The sequence below is a fragment of the Chinchilla lanigera genome, unplaced genomic scaffold (assembly GCF_000276665.1).
Source record: "Chinchilla lanigera isolate Chin_1 unplaced genomic scaffold, ChiLan1.0 scaffold00077, whole genome shotgun sequence".
Taxonomy (NCBI): domain Eukaryota; kingdom Metazoa; phylum Chordata; class Mammalia; order Rodentia; family Chinchillidae; genus Chinchilla; species Chinchilla lanigera.
This window is the reverse complement of record NW_004955478.1, coordinates 6,788,262-6,809,602: the sequence shown is the minus strand read 5'-3', so window position 1 is coordinate 6,809,602 and position 21,341 is coordinate 6,788,262. Positions and strand designations below refer to the sequence as shown.

Sequence of the window (21,341 nt, the reverse complement as noted above, 5' to 3'; positions counted from 1 at the left end):
CTTTTTGAGACAGGGTCTCGCTATGCAGTTCAGGCTGGCCTTGAGCTCACTTTGTAGCCCAGGCTGGTCTTGAACCCGCAACTATCCTCCTGCCTCAGCCTCCCAAGTGCTGGGATTACAGGCATGCACCATCACGCCCGGCAATAAAATGAAATGGTTTAAGAACCTGCACACAGTAAATGGAGTTTTCCTAGGCAAAGTTCCCCTACCTGGACTAAGTAGTAGGTGTAACAAAATACTACTCCCTTGGCCTCCCACTGGGCTTCCTCATCCAGGCGATTGGTCACTACTGACCAGGCGCTCCTCCTCCCGGATGTCCCACTGATGTGTCATGACATGAAAAAGCTGCGGAGCTTTGCTCTGAGCTCATTTCCCCCCACCTGGTATGTTTACCTAAATCCCTGGATCTCATCCTAGTGAGGCTGCTGTGCTTGGTCTGCGGTGGGACCCAGGTTATCTTCCTAAAAAAAAAACTTTTAAAAAAGCTCCCCAGGTGATCCCGACCTGATTTGGAAACTGCACTAACGGCCAAGAAGTTTGAGTGTTTCCCCTTAATAAGCCTTTAAGTGGCCCAAGTCCTGAGCAACTTGTGGATTCACTGCCTGTTTCCTGGAAAGTTCGGGGGTGGGGGAGATGCTCCATCAGATAAAATGGAACAAGAGCATGAATCCCTGTGTTCACTCCTGGCTGACATTCTTGGGCATTTTGGGTTCCTGTTTTCCTCTCTTAACTTCTTGTTTTTTTTTTTGTTTGTTTGTTTGTTTTCCGTCTTCTTGATACAGGGTCTCGCTATGCAGTTCAGGCCGGCGTTGAGCTCACTTTGTAGCCCAGGTTGGTCTCGAACTCGCAACGATCCTCCTGCCTCAGCCTCCCAAGTGCTGGGATTACAGGCTTGCGCCACCATGCCCGGCTCTCTCTTAACTTCTTAAACATTATTTTTTTTTCCCTAAAATGCACACCTCCTAAGAGTGCTCACGGCACAGTGATAGAATGCCAAGACGACCTTGGGTACTGCAGTGTTGGAGCACCCCCTCCAACACACGCATGAAAATTAACTGCCATCAAAACAGTATGAAGAGATGGGACCCTCAGGAAGTAATTAACGTCAGTACTGCAGGAGTGGGTTAGGGACGGCAACAGTGGTTTGTTATAAATTCAGCCTCTTCTTGCGCCTTCTCTGTTTTGCACGGGCTCCTTGCACTTCTGCCAAGCTATGACGCAGTGTGCAGCCCTCACCAGATGCTCTTGGACTCCCAGCCTCCAGAACCATGAGCAAAATGAACTTCTATTGTTTGTAAATGACCCAGTCGGTAGTAGGTCATTACGGCTGCAGAATATGGACTCAGATGGGTGCCATCCCGGGAGCCCAGCGGCATAGACTGACCAGACTCGTTACAACAGTGAACGGCGCTGCTAAGGTTTCTTAGAGGTGAAGCCACGAGACATGCCATGGGGAACCCAGGTTAAACAAAAACAACTGGGCACGGTGGTGCACGCCTGCAGTCCCAGCGCTGGAGAGGATTGTGGCAAGTTCGAGGCCCACCTGGGCTACATCGTGAGTTCAAGCCCAGCCTGAGCTACACAGAGAGACCCTGCCTCAAACAAACAAACAAAACGGTAACAGAAAAACAACCCGTTCTTTGTAAGTTTCAGCAGTACAATTTGCTTTAGCTTCCGAGGGGTCTGCTGAGCCTGGAGGGGGTTCTGAGATCCTCAGAACTGGAGCTCCTGGAATCACATCTCTGCGTCCCTTCTTTGTTCGGGCCAGGTCACAAGCAACATGCAAACAAACCCCCGGAGCGCCACTCAGGGCAGCTGCCTTCCAAAGGTGCGCTGCTGCCTCCGAGCCAGGGTCCCTGCAACTCGCCTACGGGTCTCCAAGGCAGAGTCAAAACAGGAAAAAGGAACTCCTGTTAAATGCTTCACTGCGGGCCAGGGAGCCCTTCCACACGGCTTGCCCCGCCTTTGCCTCCATTCCACCTCATTCTCCAGCCACTCACTTTTTTTTTTTTGACACAGGGTCTCACTGTGTGGTCTGAGCAGGCCCTGAACTCACTTTCTAGCCCAAACTGGCCTCCAGCTCATGGCGATCCTCCTGCCTCAGCCTCCCGAGTGCTGGGATTACAGCCATGCACTACCACGCCCAGCTGCCACCTACCCTTTTGAAAGGAACAAGGATTCAAAATACAGAACTGCCGGTGACGAAGTGCAATGGCCGTGACCAGCTAGGAGCGCTGCCAGAACCCGGGCCCTCATCATGTTGAGGTGAGTGCTTCCGACGTGCAGCGGAGCTGGACGCCCTGATTCATAGGTTCTCAACTTTAGCTTTGGCGCAGAACCCGCTACAACAAGAGCAATCGCTTGTCCCATGGAACTTCCGGCCTCTCTGCTCTGCTCCTTCTGGGCGTGAGACCCGTTCCTCCAATGGCTGTTTCTCCGCCATGTGGGGGTGGAAAGTGCTTGGAATAGGACCCGGGGCCTTGGCACATGCTCTACTTCTGGGCCTTTCCACTCTCTGCCCAGGCTCTTTCCATCGCTCCAACGGTGCAGCGCCACGGGCAGCAACTCGGTTCCTGGCAGGGATGTACGAGTCTCTGGTTTTGATTAGGCACTTAGGAATTCAATTGCCTTGATTTTGTTTGACTTACCCGGCCTGGTATTTCACGACCAAATCCAATTGGTTAAGGTCTGCAGTTGAGATTGCAGGCCCTGGGTTCAGAGGGACCTCATTCATGCAAATTATGACGCAGTTTCAATTGTTTAATTTTTCGTTTGAATAATTAAAAAAAAATCCTTTCTCTAGGATAGAGTCGGGCAGTACCATTCTCCTAGTATTCCCAATAAAACACTTTGCTCAAAATATTGCAGTAGCTCTATATTATTAGACCAAGGCAGAGGCAGTGCTTTGAAGAGCTAAGGCACTTCAGCAGGACTTGATGTTCCAGCGTCCTCTGATTTGGGAGGAATGGGATCTGCAAGGGAATTTTGGGCTGGGGATGTAACTCAGCGGCACAGCGCCTGCCTGGCAAGCGCAAGGTCGTGAGTTCGATTCCTGGTACCAAAAAAAAGATGAAAGTGAATTCTCGTTTGTTCCTTGAGAAGCTCTCTCCTCCCCTTCCCCCTCTCCTTCCCTGCAGAGAAGAGGTATTGGGGATTGGACCCAGGGCACCCCATATGCTAGGCAGGCTTTCTACCACTAAACCACATCCCCAGCCCCCAGTTATTCTGCTAAAAATGATGCAGCTGCAAGGCTGGCTGTGGTGGTTCATGCCTGTTGTCCCGGCACTGGGAAGCTGACACAGGAGGATCTCTGTGGGTTTGAACTGCCAGGCTGAACCACACAGCCCGACCCTGTCTCCAAAAAGAGCAGTCCAAGTGGCTGAAAACTGGACTCCCACTCAATGCCCACCTCCTCGTCATCTTAAACGTGATGTGACTGCCGTCAGGGCAGATGACCAGCTTGGAGGCCCTAAGCTTTTTGGTGTCCAGGAGCCTGGTCTCACCATCTCTGTGAGAGCCGCTTTCTCCGTTCAGGTCCCACATAGTGACCTCTGCTTTAAAGCCCTGTGATACCCACAGAATGAAGCCCAAATTCCTTGACTTCGCATTGCGGGTTTTCCCCATCTACTTCCGGGACACCCACTGACCCTTGACAATGCCCGGGACTCCCTGCGCTCACCCCCACCTGCCACACGGACGCTTTGGTCTCGCCCGCATGCTACTGTGTGTCAGAGGCAATGTGGTGGCTTCTCCAAGCCCAGCTAAGACCCCACCCCATTGACCCAGCAATTCTCAATTCGGTAGATGTAGAATTTACTGAAACATTACAGCAACACCCACCAGATACCTGTGATTGTTTCTTGTAGAACTGTAACAGCAAAAGAACGGACATATCTTAAATGTCCACCAAATAGAGAAGGATATAAATAGGGGAATTCTACACCATGTAACTCTAGCCAGAGTTACATGGTGCTGTAGAAAGATAATGAGTTTGTCAGGCATGTGAGGCACACCAGTAATCCCAGCATTTGGGAGGCTGAGGCAGGAGGATCACTCAGAGTTCGAGGGCAGCCTGGGCTATACAGTGAGTTTAAGGCTAGCCTGAACTACATAGCGAGACCCTGTCTCAAAACAAAACACAGACAAGAATAAAAGAAGATGCTGTGCTGATATTGTCAGCGAGATAATGCGTATTGTAAAGCAGCTTGCACTGTATAAGCTGGTTTTATAAAATAATGTGATCTATGCATTATGTTTAGATGGAAATACCAGCTTGGACCACGGCTTTTCTGTAATGAGGGATCACAGGACTTTCGCTCTTTCTCGTGGTATTTGGAGCCAATCCAGGGTTTCACACATGCAAAGCACGCGGCGGACCACCAAGCTACATCCCGGACCCTGACATTTGCCTTTTTGATGCTTTGTCTTTGTGTCATGTTGGACTTAGACAACAAGTATCATGTAGTACTTTCTGAGCAAATACTAAAGGCAAGCCTTTTCTCCTTAAGGCCCAGCTCAGAGTCCATCTCCCCTATAACAACTGCCGAGTCTTCTTGGTTCCAGAGCTGTCTCCTTCTTGGAATCTTCTGCTGATGATCCTGGGATGAGCTTCAGGAAAGAGGTTCACGCCTTTAACACACACCCAGGGAGCACCGAGACACATGCCCGGCCCTTTTCTATCTTACTTTCAGACAGGGTCTCACTAAATTGCCCAGGCTGTCCTTCAACTTGAGATCCTCCTGCTTCAGCTTTTTGAGTAGCTGAGATTACAGGCATGGGCTACTTCTTAAAGGTGAGTAGGGTCAGGCTTTTCATTTTACCCCGGAAGTCTCCCACCCAGCGGCTTGCAGTGTGTCCTCCCAAAGGACGTGTCTCAAGATCAGACCAATGGCCGTGCTCCTCAGCCTTCCTGGTCAGGCTGGCTGGACCCTGCTCAAAAACACAGGCAGCCATTCAGAGGCCTCGGCCTCCCGCTAGGTCTGAGACCTCTTGCTGTGATCCTGGCTCGACGTACCGGATATCATCTTGTAAAAGAGGCAGAGGGAAGCATGAAAGAAAAAGAAAGCTGGTTTCCGCAGACAGCGCAGGCGCAGGCTCGCCCCCCCCCACGGCGGGGTGCTTGTAACGGTGCTGCAGGCGCTGCGCTCCTGCGGGCCACCACAGGAGGGCCCTTGTGAAACGGCACCTGCACTGGTGCTCTGGCCCCTGAGAAACAGGCGAGGAGACTGAGCTGAAAGGTGGCCTCCTGCTCCCCGTGTGACCCCGAGGGTGGACTTCTTGGGCTCACATCCAGAGGTGACCACTGAGTGCTTCCTTCTTGATCTTTCCTGCAGTTTTGGGGGTTGAATCCTGGGCCTTGTGCACGCCAGCCAAGTGCTCTACCACTGAGCTGTGTCCCCTAGCCCTGTCTATATTTTATTTTGAGACAGGTTCCCTGGCTGGCCTTGAATGTCGAATCCTCCTGCCTCAGCCTCCTGAGAAGCTGGGATTATAGATCTCTGCAAGCTCACCAGTTTCCCGCTTAATTTCTAACAGTATCAGCATCATCCAGATCACGCCAACGGGAGGGCTCAGGGCGTTGTGGTGAGGCAGCTGCTGGGGACCCTTCTCCGGGTGTCTCTCCTTTGCAGACTTCCGCCCCTGGTCTTGGAGGCTGTCACTGCGGACCATTTTGGCCACACAGATTTCTCCTTCCCACCCCAAGGGCACAGTGAGTCCTTATCCTCCCAGAGGTACTCATGGCCCAGGAAGATGGGACCCATCACGGCCATGTGCCTCCGGAAAGAAGCAGATGGGCTGAGAGGAGGTGGTCAACGGCAGGAACAAGACAACAACAAGGGGCTGGGGATTTAGCTTAGCGGCACAGTGCCTGCCTGGCAAGGTTGTGAGTTCAACTCCCAGTACTGGAAGGTTGTGAGTTCGATTCCCAGTACCGGAAAAAAAAAACAAAGAACAAAAAATAAGACAACAACAAACTGAACCCAGACACGCCCCCAGCATGAGACAGCTGCGCCGGACCTGGCCACTGGGAGGTCCCTGAGAATCCTTCCCACCTCAGCTGCCAAGACGCTGACCAAAACGAAAACATCTCCAATCGCAGCTGTTGAGTGGTGGGAGGAAGCACCTTTGTGCTGAAGTGCGCAGCTAAGGACGGCAATATCTACTCATTCGGTCTCCCCGGTCCTCTCTGGGGGCCCGGAGTACTTAGCAACAGCGTTTAATCGCTCAGCCTTGACAGTTATTGGAAAAGTTAGATGTATCCCTGAACGCCAACAGACACTTCGATTGTTGTGATCAGGGAACTGGCTGCCAAGGATTTCGTGGACCAGGAGGACGTCCGTCATCTAGGACCTGCAGCCCAGAGAGTCACTTAAATGACCCAAACCCAGGGAACAGTCCCAGGCAGAAACGCCCCCCGCACTGTCAGACATTCAGTTCGGGGGCCTATCCTTCCAGAACAGCCTTACACGATCCTTCTCAGTTGCGAAACGAGTTAAAAAATATTACAAGTTGCCCCACTAAAATTGGTATGCTCTTGGAGGGCTGGGGATTTAGCTCAGCGGCACAGCGCCTGCCTGGCAAGCGCAAGGTCGTGAGTTCGATTCCCGGTACCGGAAAAAAAAAAAAAACTGAAAATAAATAAATAAATAAAATTGGTATGCTCTGTTTATCATTATAAAGTGGAGACTCCTTTATATCCTCCAAGATGGAGGGAGAAGAGGATTTTTCTTATCTGCAACAAAAAGGTCAAGTTCCAAAAGCAGAAGCAAGCAAGCCCTGGGAGGGCTGACCTGGTCTTATCTGAGTACCCTTCGTGCCTAGCACAGAGCCTGGTGCCCAGCAAACACCGAACACGTGCTAACCAAAGTCACTGGCGAGGAGTGTTGCTATTTAGAGGCTTCACTAAGTCTCCAGCCCTTGAGTGTTTTATATCTAGGGTTCTTTTTTCCATACTGGAGCGTAAACCCAGGGCCTTCACACGGAGCTACATCTCCAGCCTTGAAATACCCTTTTTAAAAATTTTGAGATGGAGTCTTGCTAAGTGACTAAGTTTCCCAGGCTGTGCTCAACCTTGAAACCCTCCTGCGGTCATCTCCCAGAGTGCTGGGATGGCAGGCTTACACCGCCGCGCTCGGCTTTACGGCAACAGTTCCTGATCTCAGCACAGCTGACAATGGGGGCAGGGTTACTGTGCCACGGGATCTGCCCTGGAGGGTGCTTGGCGGCACCCCTGACCTCTGTCTGCTAGATGCCATCGCCCCAGTGGTGACAATAAAAATGACTCCAGGCACTGCCAGATGTTTCTTGGGGTGTTCACAATATGGCCCCCAGCAGTCTTAGAGAATCCTTTGTATTTCTCTAAATCAGTGAAGATTTTTTAAAAAGTGTGTGTGTGTGTGTGTGGGTGTGGGTGGGTGGGTGTGCACGCACCCACACACACTACTTCTAAACTGTCTCCACTAGGGATCACCTGTGCTTTTTCTTTCCTGTCCCCTTGTACTAGAAGAAGTTGTGCATTCCTGCACATGCCCAGTGTGGATCCCTGGGAAGGAGCCACAGGGACGGCACCTCGGAGGCCAATAAAGATGCCGCAGTCCTCTGAGCACTGCCAGTCTTTTTTATTTTTATTTTATTTTATTTATTTATTTATTTTTTCCGGTACCGGGAATCGAACTCAGGACCTCATGCTTGCCAGGCAGGTGCTGTGCCGCTGAGCTAAATCCCCAGCCCCCATCACTGCCAGCCTTATCACGAAGCTCAAGAACGCAACTGAAGGAGGGAACCAGGGCCCTGGATCCGACTGTGAGCCCACACCCAAGGCCTGGAGTCGGATCTCTCTGAGCTTGACCTCTGAAGACTGAAGGGTGGGCCAGCTCTACACCTTACGTGTTGAGATTTGTTCTTGTGCCCAAACTGCCAACTCAGGACAGTCCCTTCGCCGGCCTTCTGCAGGAGTATCGCGCAGAATTCCTGGGGCCTCCGCTGGCATCTTCACCTTGCTGGAAATCTCGGCAGAAGCAAGGAGCCATGTCTCAGCTGCATAGCGAGTGCAAGCCTCTCTGCCAGCGTGGGGATGCTGAAGGATTGGTCACTCGTGCAAAGCGCTTCCTGACCGCGTGGGGGCGGAGTCTGGGTGTCAATGTGGGTGTGGACTAAGGGAGCGCTCTCTGTCTGCCAAACTACACTGCTTTTTTTTTTCTTTCTGTTTTAAAACAATATGGCACTGCCCTGCAGGATCCTCCAATGGACGTGGGAAGAAAATCTGAGGCTAAGAGACTCAGGGCAGGTGGCACCGCCTATAATCCCAGCACTTGGGAGGCTGAGGCAGGAGGATCGCCATGCGTTATCGACCAGCCTGGGCTACAAAGTGAGTTCAAGGCCAGCCTGAACTACATAGTTAAACACTGTCTCAAAAAAAAAAAAAAAAAAAAAAAACCACACCAAAAACCCCCCAAAACCCACTGAAGCTCAGGCCCTTGATTTGGATAAGACAAAGCAGCCCTGCACAAAACAAGAATAGGCAGAGTGTTTGGCTGGGCGGTCAGCTGATCCCGAGTCCCCAGCGTGTCCTTCAGAATCGCCGGTTAGGTGTGGCACAAGGGCTGCCAGGCTGAGAACGGCTGGTGGAAAATTCCCAGGCCCGTCATCTTAATGAGAGAGGCATTCTCGACGGTGTGGCCCAGAGGTTTCCAGGGAGAAGTGAAAAAGAAAGAAAGGCCTTCTCTTTCTTCCTCCGGCCCGGGTGGCGGTGTGGGTGCGACACTCACTGCGTGGCGGAAAGCGCCCCAGACCACCCTGCTCCGGATTCACCAGCTTCCAAGAATCTGCACACAGCTTCCGCACCCGGCTTTGCACACAGAAAGTGCGCTGCTGTGAGCAGTGCTGACACAGTCGACTGACAAGGACAGATGAGAAGAAACAGCCCACGAGGCAGGAAGCCTCAGACAGAAAGAAAGAAGAAAGAAACAGAAGGCGCTCTGATTCACGACTGCCAGCTTAATGGCAACAAATTCGTTCTCTTTGATAGAACTTGTACTGCAATTGTTGCTGCCGGAGGATAAAACAAATCCCTTGGCCTTCGTTCATTCAGTCATTCAACAACCGTTGAGTGAGCATCTGCTCAGTGCTGGTGCTCTAGCAGCTGCTGAGGTGCAAGAATAAAGAAGATGTAGCTAGGCACAGTGGTGCACACCTGTAATCCCAGCACTCAAGAGGCTGAGGCAGGAGGATCACCATGAGTTTGGGCCCAGCTTGGGCTACACGGTGAGTTAAGAGTGAAACCCTGGGGGCTGGGGATTTAGCTCAGCGGCAAAGCGCCTGCCTGGCAAGCGCAAGGTCGTGAGTTCGGTTCCCGGTACCAGAGAAAAACCAAAAAAAAAAAAAAAAGAGTGAAACCCTGTCTTGAAAAACCAAAAACAAACCAACAAAAAGAATAAAGAAGACACAGCTCCTGTCTTCGTGGAGCTCACGCTCTGGCCATGAGCGAGCATGCTAGTGTGATCTAATGTGACCTAACATGCCTTAGAAGACAGACCAGAGAGCGGGCTCAGGAAGCGAAGTGCTCAGGAAAGCTCAGGACGGGGAGGTCATGTTTGAGCTGAACGCTAACGGAAGCCCCGCGAGGGATCTAAGCAGAGCGGCAAGGTCAGATTTTGCGATAGAAGGCCACGCTTGCAGTGGAGAGGAGGGTGTTAATTATTTATGGCGTGCCAAGCAGAAGCGTCCTTGGGAAGGTCTCCCATCTGAACTCGCTGCTCCTCCTGACTCTTGGTCCCTGGAACATTCCCAACAGATGCAACGCGCAAAAGAGACGAGAAAACACACCCCTTTCCTTTCTGGCGAGTTTAGTCTGCTGTCTGGGATTCTGGGAGTCAGATGACGGTGGGGTTGAGGTCACAAGGGAGTTCTCTCGCATTCTCACCCTTTGATTTTATTGCAGCCTCCCGATGACAGCTGTCGCCCTAGGGGTGTAATCGCCAGATCTTTGGAAGGAAGAGTTCGTCAGCTGGGGATCCTCTGGAAGCAGCACTTGACAAAGTGTGTGGACTGGGTCTGAGGAGGCCTTTCCTAACATCTCCTAAGTTACCCTAAGTCCCCAGGACAGGCAGGGGTGGCTCTGAGTGTGGGGCTGTGTTCCAAGACCCGTTTGGTAGTCGTAACCTCTCCTCTAGAGCACATTCCCAGCCTTGGCACGGGTCACAGCTCGGGCCGGCCATCGGTGTAAAGGGCCGTCCTGGGCATTACCGGGTGTTAGGGGCCGTATCCCAGCCTCTGCCATCAGCTGACAGGAGTACCTCCCGCTACCACCACATTGTGACGAAAGTCTTACGGGGAGAGCTGGCTACCAGCTGGGAACTGGTCTAGAGGACGCTTTTCCGGTCTGTTTCCACTGAAGGTTCCGTTCTGTCTTAACGGCTCTCTTGGGATCACACAGCCCAGTGGCCGACTCTTCCTCTGGAAGCTTGCGGTCCTCGACACGCCCTGGCAGGCTCTCTGCAGGTTCCTGAGGCCTCTTCATTCCCTTCCTGGTCTCCTTTAAGGCTCGGCCCTGTTAATCTTTATGCCTTCTCTCTCTCCTGCATTTCCAGGAACGCAGCTTCTACTTGCCAGATACTCGCTGATCTCCCACCTAGCCCCAGACTCACCTCTCCTTCTTCTAGCCGCATCACTGGTGTAAGACATTTGCCCCCCTCCCTCCCAATCCATTCCTCCTCTCACCCGCCTGTTTCGGTACCCAGCGCCCGCTGCACCCTCGTGTCCGTCCCGGACCCTCCTCTCTTGTTCCCACATCCACTCCACGACCAATTCCTGTCAATCCTAGCTTCAAAAAATATCTGCAGGGCCGGGGACGAAGCTCAGCGGTTCAGCGCCTGCCTGGCAAGCACAAGGTCCTGAGTTCGATTCCGCGTACACAAAAAAATCTGAAAACGATCTGCTCTATTCTATGTCTGCTGTTGACCCTCCAGTTCAAGCTGCCATACAACCTAAGTAGCCTAAAACACAAATTAATTCCAGTGATGCTGGTGGCTCCCGACTTCCTCTCTGCCGTGGCGATCCTCGGGGAGCATAAATCAAACCCCAAGACGCACCACTGCAATGTCTTCAAAGGCGTCCCACTGCACCTGAATAAAATCTGAGAGTTTTAACACAGCCCCTGCCTCCACCGCGCCATCCTCTCCTTTATGCCGCTGCAGCTATGCTGGCCCTGTGCCCTGTGTGTCACCGTGGGCCTCCTGTACACGCTGCATCCTCTGCCAGGAAAGCCACCCCAGCTTTTCTCCTCTTGTGGGGGGCCCAGCATCATGTTCGTTCTTTCTAGAACCCCGCTTAGAACTCAGTGGACAGAGTCTCCCATGCAATGTCCTTACATTCACTTTCTCCTGCCTCAGTTTCCCCCTATATACTTCCAGCTTGCACTGGTGACTTTTAACTCCATGTGCATCCACGGGATTATTTCTTTACTCTTCGCCTCCCCTGCTAGATTGGAAGTGTCTTGAAGGCAGGGAGCCGGAGTGAGTCTTGTTTACTGCTGTCTCTGTTTTAACCTCACATGCGACACCTAGTGGGAACTCTTAATAGTTTTGTTTGTTTGTTTGTTTTTTGTTCTTTTTGCGACAGGGTCTCACTATGCAGTTCAGGCTGGCCTTGAACTCACTTTGCAACACAGGCTGGTCTCAAACTCACAGTGATCCTCCTGCCTCAGCCTCCCGAGTGCTGGGATTCCAGGCGTGCGCCACCACATCTGGCTGGGAACTCTACATATTTATTGGACGAGTGACAATTCACCTCTCATGTTCTTGGTGCTACTGCATCCAGGCAAGAGCTGAAATTAGTTCTGTTTTCTGGCTACGGTGCCCTCCTGGAAGGCCCAGAGCGGCCAGGGACGCAGGATGTCCTGCGGGTCATCAGCCCGCTACATGAAGGAGCCACAGAAGCAATGCGCAAAAGCTTCACCTGCCCGTCCTCAAAGCCCCATTCGGGCCCGGTGGCCTTGGTATGAAGCCGTACAGGTGTCTCCCGAGGGAGGCTTTGTTGAGGCTTCTCAGCAGGCCCCCGGTTATGTGGACGGCATTTAACTCCGCTTTTCTTAAAATGCACAGCTGTGTTTGGCTGTAGTGTCGTATAAGTTGATGACATCAACCTGCTCAACCTTTGGGTCCATGCATGACCAAGTGACTCCCATCAGCCCCTGCCTGGCCCATGGAGGGACAGCGACTGAAGGGCCAGAGCCGGCAGTCAAGCAGCTGCACATCTCCCGGGATCAGGTAAGACTTCTGTATATCCAAACAGATCTCGAAATGTGGAAGAGAAAAGAACATCAGAACCGCAGCGGAGCCCAGCTTGTGTGCGGCCCGGTGGAATTCGCTTAAACAGGTTTACTGCTTACATCTTCAATCAGCCTTAATGAATCCGAGAAGAGTTTCAAGGTCCATGTGCTACAGCTCAAGGACGAGTGCGGGGCACTGGTTCCAAGCATGTTGTGATTGGCTGCGTGTTGCTAAACAACAAAAATAGCCCTGCATCTGTTGTCACTGCAGGGCTGGGACATTATTCACAAGTGGGTCACTCAAGTTCCACCAGCAGCCACTAATAAAATACTAATTGCGTAGAGCTGGTGACTTGCGCTCCCAATAAAATAAAAAGAGAACCGAGGCAAAAGGCAGCTTCTGGTAGGCTGGAGACCAGAGGGAAAGGCATTCTTTGAAATATTGTAAATTCTCAGCCAGGAGGTGAAAAGAAGCCCTTGTGAAGGTATTTGCTATTCTGGGAAAAGTTCTCAGCCAACATGAGCCATCGAAGTTATGAGGATCAATTTGTTTTTTTTTGGGTAGTGCTGGGTATCAAACCTGGCACACGCGAGGCAAGTGCTCTGCTACTGAGACCACCCGGCCTCCGAGCGTTTTCTTTGTCGCACCCCCACAATCCAAACAAAATGCAGCTCCTGCCCTCACAGGACAGGGTGCTGGGGGAGCCGGGCTGCTATTTCTCAGGGAAGCCGGTGAGCCAGGCAGCTCAGCTCTGTGGACAGTGAGGCAGAGGCGCAGATACAACGACTCAATGGACGGTAACCCGCAGGCGGGCAGTGATGAGATCCGAGGCACACAGACTTAATTTTGACAGCCATATTAAAGAACCCAGCAAGATGTGAGACCACATTCAGTCAGCACAAGGACAGAAGGGCCCCAGCATAGGAGCCACTTAATAAGTATCTCTCCAGTGAATGAGTGAACCAGTGACTCCCGGACATGACGTCCATCTACTGCTTACCTCGGATTCTTTGTAGTAGCGTTCTGGAATTTCATCACAGGCGATATCAATAAAGCAGACTTCTCTCTCTATGTCTTTGGCTTCACTGTCAAAAATCTGAAAGGGCAGAGCAACATATGAAAGGTTAGAGATGCCAGCTGAAACCTCCAAGGTGCCCGTGGGTGGGTACAACCGTACCGGAGGCACAATCACCCCCCGCGGCGCTGCGTCATATGGCTCGGTGCCGCCGGCTCGAGCCGTTCGCCCGCCGCCGGGTGTGCAAGGATCATGACAGGCTTTTATTCATCGCGTAGGTGTTGTCACATCAGAGGCAGGTGTAGCATCCATCACCGCTTGGTGAGGGTAGAAGAAAAAGGGGCTGTTTTTAGAAGTTCACAAGTGAGGAAATAAATCTCTTCCAAAAACCTCTTCCAAAACTGGAATCTGCTGACTTCTGGCAGCTAATCTAAACAGGGGGCGTGCAGAGGGTGGGAGGGTCTGGTTAGATTTGGGACAAAAAGCGGTGATATAGCTCAAGATGTAGAGAAGAATAACTGTGTTTATTAACATTTATTTATGCACCAAGTTTTACACATATCTTTACAAATACAGTAATAAGCATAGGCTTATTTAAAAAATGCTGAGGAGCACAAAGAAAAAAATAAAATAATTTTATTGCCCAGGAAGAAACGTGTATTTTTCTTGATCATTTAAGACTGTGATTTCCTCGGTACATGTAGAGCTAACAGGTGTAGCGTGATAAAGCACTGAGATGGCTTTATGCTAGTCTACTTTAAGATCCACTGGATGAGAATGTCCATCAACTGTCACCCCCACCAAGGAAAACCCCCCAAAAGATAGTCACAATATACAAATCTAAATTTTGGTGGAAACCTTAATTCCCCGTTGGTTTTGCTATGGCCACGTTTTTGTCTAAAGGGCTGAGCATCCTTCGGAAGCACAGCACACAGATTAAGGGTGGAAGCCCCTGCGTCCGTGTTGGAATCTTAGCTGCACACCCCCCTCGCCGCTGAGTTCGTCCCCGCAGAGACTCTTGAGTTAACACTCATTACACCAGACTCTTCAGAAGAGAATGGAATATTTCAGAAGAACAGGATGGTGGATGCCTGAGAACCTTGTCTTAACTCAAATTTGATGCCTGTTAATAGCGTGATGTTCCACAAGACAGCACCTGAAGGGCTCTTTACCTGCTACACTCCTCTCCGTTTGCTTCTCAGATGGAAAATATTAGTCCTATCCAAATGCTCTCCGAGTGTATCTGTGTGGGTAATTATCCTCCAACGCTGCTGTTTGCTTTACTGCCTATTTCCTTCTAAAATATTTGGAGGCTCCTTGGACAAATCTCTTCAGCTTTCTCCAAAGGCATCAGGCTGACCTGAGGCGGTCAGTCCAATTCCCTTGAAGGCAGAGGAAGACTGGTTCTTAGATCAGCCTCAGTTCCTTCCCCTGCCACCTGAAGTCAAGTGCTGGGACACGCCTACAGGGCTTGGGAGGGACAGGTGGGCTGCGGCAAGAAAGTTCAGGTGTGAGTGCAGAAGTAAGTAGTGAGGTGAAATTCTGGGTCTTTGTGTGAGTCAGAGTCTCTCTCTCTCTGTCTCTGTCTGTCTGTCTGTCTCTCTCTCTCTCTTGTACCCGGAGGGGAATAAGATTCTAGAGAGTAAATTATGAAGACATTAAAGAGATTTGACATTTATTAGTAAAATCTACAGGATTCAAAGAAAGGGAAGTAAGCAGATATTAAGGGAGATATTGACAGGTCATGTGGCTCCATCTAATTTAGCTTGACCCCGCCCCCGCCTCAGTACTGAGGATTAAACTCAGAGCCTCATGCATGCTTAGCAAGCGCTCTGCCACTGAACTCCAAACCCAGACCTTTTTATTACTTTTTATTTTGAGACAAGGTCTCACTCAATTGACTACGCTGGTCTTGAAATCAGTATCTTCCTGCCTCAGCCTCTCAAGTAGCTGGGATTACGAGTGTGCGCCATGAACTGTTTTGATCTTCCACTGCACCAGTTAGCTTATTACTGCCTCTCAGCTCTAAAGCCCGCAGGACTGGACCCTGTAAGCATTTCTCCTGTGGAGCCTGCGTCACAGTAAGCCTGGTCAGTAGAGGGTGCTGGAGGACACTGCGTGACGGAGAGGGCGTCCCTTCCAGGCTTGGATCTTGGAGGCTGGGAGCCTGAGGGTGGGGCTCTTCGGTGGTGCCCGCCTACAGGGCCGCGCTGCTCAGTGACCTTGTAGTCCTGTCCTGGGGCCAGGCGCCCCTTCCCTGGGGCCCTGCTGATGCAGGCTGTTTGCACCTCAGGCCTTGTGTGGCAGGGTGCCCTGCTTCCTCTGCACGCCTGGCCCCCAGCTTCATCTGGCCCGTGCCCCAGAAGTCCTTCTGCTTCCTGGTGACTATGAACCAGCGCTAGCTATGCTCGGCAACCTGGCAACTTCCCTACCCATCCTGTGGGCTGTAAGCATACCTTCTACAGTGATGGGACCCAGCCAAGGAAAGGAACCCCTTCTGTTTGTCTGGCCCTGACTGATACACCCTTTGCATGCAAGTGTTGCTTTGAGGCCTAGGGAAATAGTGACGGCTGAGGTTTAGCCTGCAAAGCTCACCATTTAGTGGGACAGACAGACCAAGAGCTGTTAACAAAACAAGGCAGAATAAAGCATGAGCTACAAAAGAACGCAAAGAAAAGGCCATTTGTCGCGAGAGGAGACAGGAATTTTTACTCAGCAATATTACAAGGATTATATTATTACTTCCAGTTTCCAGATGAGAAAGCCGCTCCTCAAAGCACTGATTATTTACTGCGAATTTAGATTCTTTGGCATCTCATGCCTAAAGAAGACAGTGAGTTCCTCACAGTGATTTCTGAGGCTTTGCTCGGTGGTGGAAATCCTGCCCTGAAATGTTTGCATTGTGGTAATGCAGGCTTGCCCATGCTTGGCATTTCACAGACTTTGCCTCAAGTTAAACTCTGTCCACGAAGGAGACAGAAGCTGTCCACGGCACACCTGGGAGGGGCCCCTGCGGGCTGTGACAAGGAGCGGAAGAACCCCAGCCCCAGGGTCCTTCTCAGGGATGGCTGCCAAAGGTGTACATTTTGTAAGGAGCAGGAGGAGAACCAGATTCTGATGCCATCTTCCTGGAAAGAAGCGGGAGCCACCTTTGGCTGATATTTATCTTCTCGGCTGGAGGCTGAGAGGCAGCCTTTTCTTCCAGGAGGAGCCTGGCTGTGGAGCCTGGAGCTGTGCTCACTGACCCAGCCGCTCTACTGACGGACTCTGTGAGCTCTCAAGGCTACTGCTCCTTCTAAAATAAAAAAAAGCTTAGTCTAGAAGGATGGGGTTCAGGGAACCTGGAATGCACACATTTGGGCAGGTGCATTTTTCTGGAGAGTGAGTTCAGCCACTGTTGTCTGATTACCAGAGATCTCTGGGCCTGAAGCTATGCAGCTTCACTGCCTTGTTTTCTTGTGGAGAAAATCTGTTTCCTTCTGAGATGGGACTTGGGTCTGGGAGGTCACTGGGGAGCTTTTCCTATATCACCTGTAGTAATGTTCTAGTCTCTGTATGTTTGTCATAGGTATTGTCTTAGTCTGTCTTCGTTACTATAACAAAATACCCAAGGCAGGTTTAGAGGACAGGAGAACATTTGAAAGGGTCATGTCACCCACAGCACCAAACAGGAAGGCAAAGGGAGAGAGACAGAAAGACAGACAGACAGACAGACAGACTTGGGTCCTATACTCCCTTTGGGGACATGATTCCCTTTGAATCCCTCTCTCAACATTGTTAGGCTAGGGACAAAACTTCCAAACATATGAACTCTTGAGGGACACGCTGAATCCATAACTAACCCATGGTGGACACTCAGGGGAGAATGCATTCCTCCCCTTCTGCATCTATGCACTGATTATCTACCGGGAATTTTGGTGCCAGTCTGACTGACTCCCCTGACCTCTGCCTCACACTGGGAAATAAACAAGAAGACAAACTCTTTTTAATATGAACTGAGCAATACTAACATGAGAAGGCAAATCTTTGGAAGAAATATTATCTCACAGATTGCAAAATAAAAATGGAGCAATTTCCCCTTTTTTGGTAAAGTATTACGAACAATAAATATCAAGTGTCTTAAAAATCTTCATATATTTCAACCTAGTAAGTTTGTGCTTTGAGAATCTATCTTAAGGAAAGAAGTTTAAATAAAGGAAAAGGTTTATGCACAAAGATTTTTATCGCAACTTTATTGTAATGATAAGGAAAAATATGCAGAAGAAAATACAGATTACATATCCCACAATGGGAGGCGAGCCAAGGAAATTAGTCTATCTGATGAACTATTACATGACATGTGATCATAACTAAGCAGGGAGAGGTATATTGATAAACAAAGAATGTAGATTCTAGATTTCTTCTGGAAGAGGGGCATCTTCCTAGATATTGTGATCTTTCTTGTTTTATTTCTAGATTTATTTCCAGATTCTGTGGCTTTTCTTTTTTATAGTCCATCTATTTGGGGTGATTCTTATAAATCACAACTGACAATCCTGGTAATTTTTCTCCAAAATAGTAATTTTTATGGTCTAAGATCTAGGCTTACATGAGAACTCTCTGTACTTTCACACCATTTCCCTGCACACATAAAAGTGTTCCATAAAATAAAATCTATTATTTTTTAATGGGGGGGATTGATCCAATCTCCTAGTTGTGTAGACTTTTATCTTTCCGCCAGATGCCAGAGTTACTTGAGGATGAAATGTAGAAGTGGTTGATTAGTATGGATTCTGAGGGGAAAAAAATCTCCCAGTCATTTTGTTTTATGCTTCAGATATGATTCACAGGACAAAGAGGCTTAACTAAGCTGCTATTTTTCCTACTGCAAGTTTTTTCCCCCAGCCTTTGGGAAGCAATCATCTAAGACATACCAAGAAAGTACAAGGTCGGCAAGAAGGGACTCTGGAAGCAGAGAATCGCTTCAAAAATGCTTTCATCCAATGGCTGCTGTCCCGACAAAGGCTGGTAAGGTTATGGGGGAAAAGGAACTCTTCTACATTGTGGGTGAGAATGTAAACGAATACAACCACTGTGAAAATCAGTATGGCGATTCCTCAACAAACTAAAGCTATACAGTTCATTTGATCCAGCTATACACCTTGTGGGTATCTCCCCAGAAGAGGTAAAGACGTCAAATCACAGTGATATAAGCACACCCATGTTTACAGCAGCACAACTTATAACAGCTAAACCTTGAAAGTGACCTACATGTCTATCAGCAGATGAACAGATTTATACACAATGGAGTGCTACTCAGTCACGAAAGAGGATAAACTTGAGTCATGTGCAGGAAAATGAGTGCACCTTGAGACTATAACCCTAAGTGAAAGAAATCAGGCACAGAAGGCTAAGTATCACATGGTTTCTCTTCCGTGAGAAAACCAATGTACACATAATTTAGAGAGCAAAAGGAAGGATAGATCACAGGAAACAGTGAGGTAGACCCTTTGCAGACGGGAAGGGGGTCTGGGATGGACAGAGAGGGAAGCGCAAGTTAAAAGGACTACGATTGGATGAGATATGTATACACCCCAACTCCCCATGATGACTGCGTTCATTCCGTATTGCACAAATGTACTCAAAAATAATAAAAGAGAAAACCTCACTGTTTTCCCCTGAATGCTCTGGATTTGCAAAGTGGCCACTGGTTTTGCGGAGGGAGGGGGGCTTTAACCATGAGCTGGTACTTTAGACACGGGGCGAGAGTTGTATCACGGTTCATTGTTTATCACCTAGCAGCCTCAGATACAGCTGCGAAGAGCCTGAGAACATGTATAGTCACGGGATGTATGCGTCCTCCAGGATCCAACCCGAGAACTTTTCAGCTTGTTTCCTACTTGGCCATTAAGCTAGGATGGAAAGAGTGGTCTTCCCTGACTTCTTCAAAAACATTATCTGGCTCCCCTCTTTTTCCCACTTTCCAGAATAGAGCTGGGTAACTAGGGCCTGTTCCGAAGTGAAAATTACAGTGCTCTGAATAAAGGACGAGGCTGTGCACACAATAGATGAATCTGTAAATATTTACTAAGCACCTTCTACATGTTTGACACTGCGCCTCTTAAGTGTGTGAGAAGCTCCACTCTCAAGGGGGCTTAGTATTTGATAGAGACCGGATTTAATCAACAACACCACATAGTATGTAATTTATATGTTAATAAAGCAGTCAGCCCTTGGCGCCCTAGAGATTGGTCCTAGGACCTCCCTCCTCTTTTTCTGTCTTTTTGAGACAGGGTCTTGCTATGCAGTTCAGGCTGGCCTTGAGCTCACTTTGTAGCCCAGGTTTGTCTCGAACTCACGACGATCCTCCTGCCTCAGCCTCCCGAGTGCTGGGATTACAGGCGTGCGCCACCACGTCTGGCACTAGGACCCCTTTTGGAGAGCAAAATCTAAGGCTGCTGTAGTAGTATGTGGTGTAGTATTTGCATAGAATCTATACACATCCTCCTGTCCTTTAAATTATCTCTAGATGGTTAATAATACCTAACACGATGTGAATACTGTGGAAATAATTGTTACATTGTACTGCCAGGGAATAACGGCAAGGAACAAGTGTGCAGATGTTCCAAACAGGTGTGATACTCTTATGAATATGTTCCATCTACAGTTGGTTGTCTTGGAAGACGCAGGACTCCTGGATACAGAGGCACAACCCTACCAAGTTCTCAAAGGTGTGCTTCATACAGGAGTCCCCTGGTCCAAAGCCAGTGCAGAGGGAGATCAGCACAGGCCCATGGGGAACTGGCCCTGGCCGGATTCTTTTGGGGGCAGGAGTGATTCAAGAGAAAGGCCACTTGGTATCCAGAGGAAAGAAGAGTCCTGGTCCACCATCTACCGCACAGTGTGGACCAGAGACGCCAAGGCCAGGGACCTAACTTACAGCTGCGGGTCCAGGACACCAACTGGTGGTGCTGGGGGGCTGGGGACAAGAGGTGGCCCCAGAACCAACCTTGGACTGATGTTGGTCTTGGAGTGGAGTTAGAGCCCCACCTAGCAAGTTAGTCCTCATCAAACGTTTTATTCGCCACAGGCTTTAGGGGTATTAAGGCTGAGTGAGAAACCCATCCCCAGGGTTGGGCAGGATGGACTCCGAGGCTGGGTAAACGGCAGGGCCCCCTGGAGGGTGGACCCAGTGGACAGCGTCATTAGGCCCTTGGTGCAGAAGGGAAGACAAGTTTCTCCAATGCCAGCAGGGAGTGATAAGCAAACCAAAGGCTGGGGTTTCAGGCTGGGAGTGTTTAAGAAAACCCTGCCAGAGGGGCTGGGGATTTAGCTCAGCGGCAAAAGCGCCTGCCTGGCATGCGCAAGGTCATGAGTTCGGTTCCCGGTACCGGAGAAAAAAAAAAAAAGAAAACCCTGCCAGGGAGACGGCAGGCGCCATAGCTGCGGGGGGCTGGTGGGGTGTGGGGGCCGCCATAGCTCAGTGGGACCTACTGTGCGCTTGGGTTTTCCAGACATGGTCCCAGTCCAATCCTGGGAGCCCAATCGCATCCCAGTATATTGGTTTGAGGTTTTAGTTTGTTTCTTTTTAAAAATTTTGTTTTGTCATGTTGGGGATGGCACTTGGGGCCTTTCACATGCTAAGCAAGCACCTCTACCATCTACCACCTCCCAGACACAGTTTCTTTAAAAAAAAAATACTTTAAACTGACACATAATAACTATACATATCTATGGGACACAGTGTAATATTTCAATGTATATACACAACGTGTAACGATCAGATTACACATCGGTAATTGGCATATTCGTAACCTCAAACATTCATCATTTCTTTGTTTGGGGAATATTAAAAATTCTCTCTACTGGCTATTTTGAAGCATCCAGTAGGTGTCCACCACAGTTACTCTCCTATGATACAGAACATGAAAAGTTGTTCTTCACATCCAACTCAGGGTTTGATTTTTTTGTACCAGTAATTGAACTCATGACCTCATGCTTGCCAGGCAGATGCTATGCCACTGAGCTAAACCCCCAGCCACCAGGGCTTGATTTTTTCTCTTTTTTCTCCCTTCCTT

At 49.8% G+C, this 21,341-nt stretch overlaps 1 protein-coding gene across 2 annotated transcripts in view; it reads right to left on the bottom strand.

Annotated features, from left to right (window-relative positions):
* The window catches only part of Pitpnc1 (phosphatidylinositol transfer protein, cytoplasmic 1), a 240,031-nt gene that overhangs the window by 38,114 nt on the left and 180,576 nt on the right, over positions 1–21,341 (bottom strand). For both annotated transcript variants that reach the window (XM_005402155.2, XM_013503184.1), the window contains exon 7: positions 13,270–13,365. In XM_005402155.2, the coding sequence (XP_005402212.1) occupies positions 13,270–13,365 (96 nt within the window). The remainder of the gene's footprint in view (positions 1–13,269; positions 13,366–21,341) is intronic.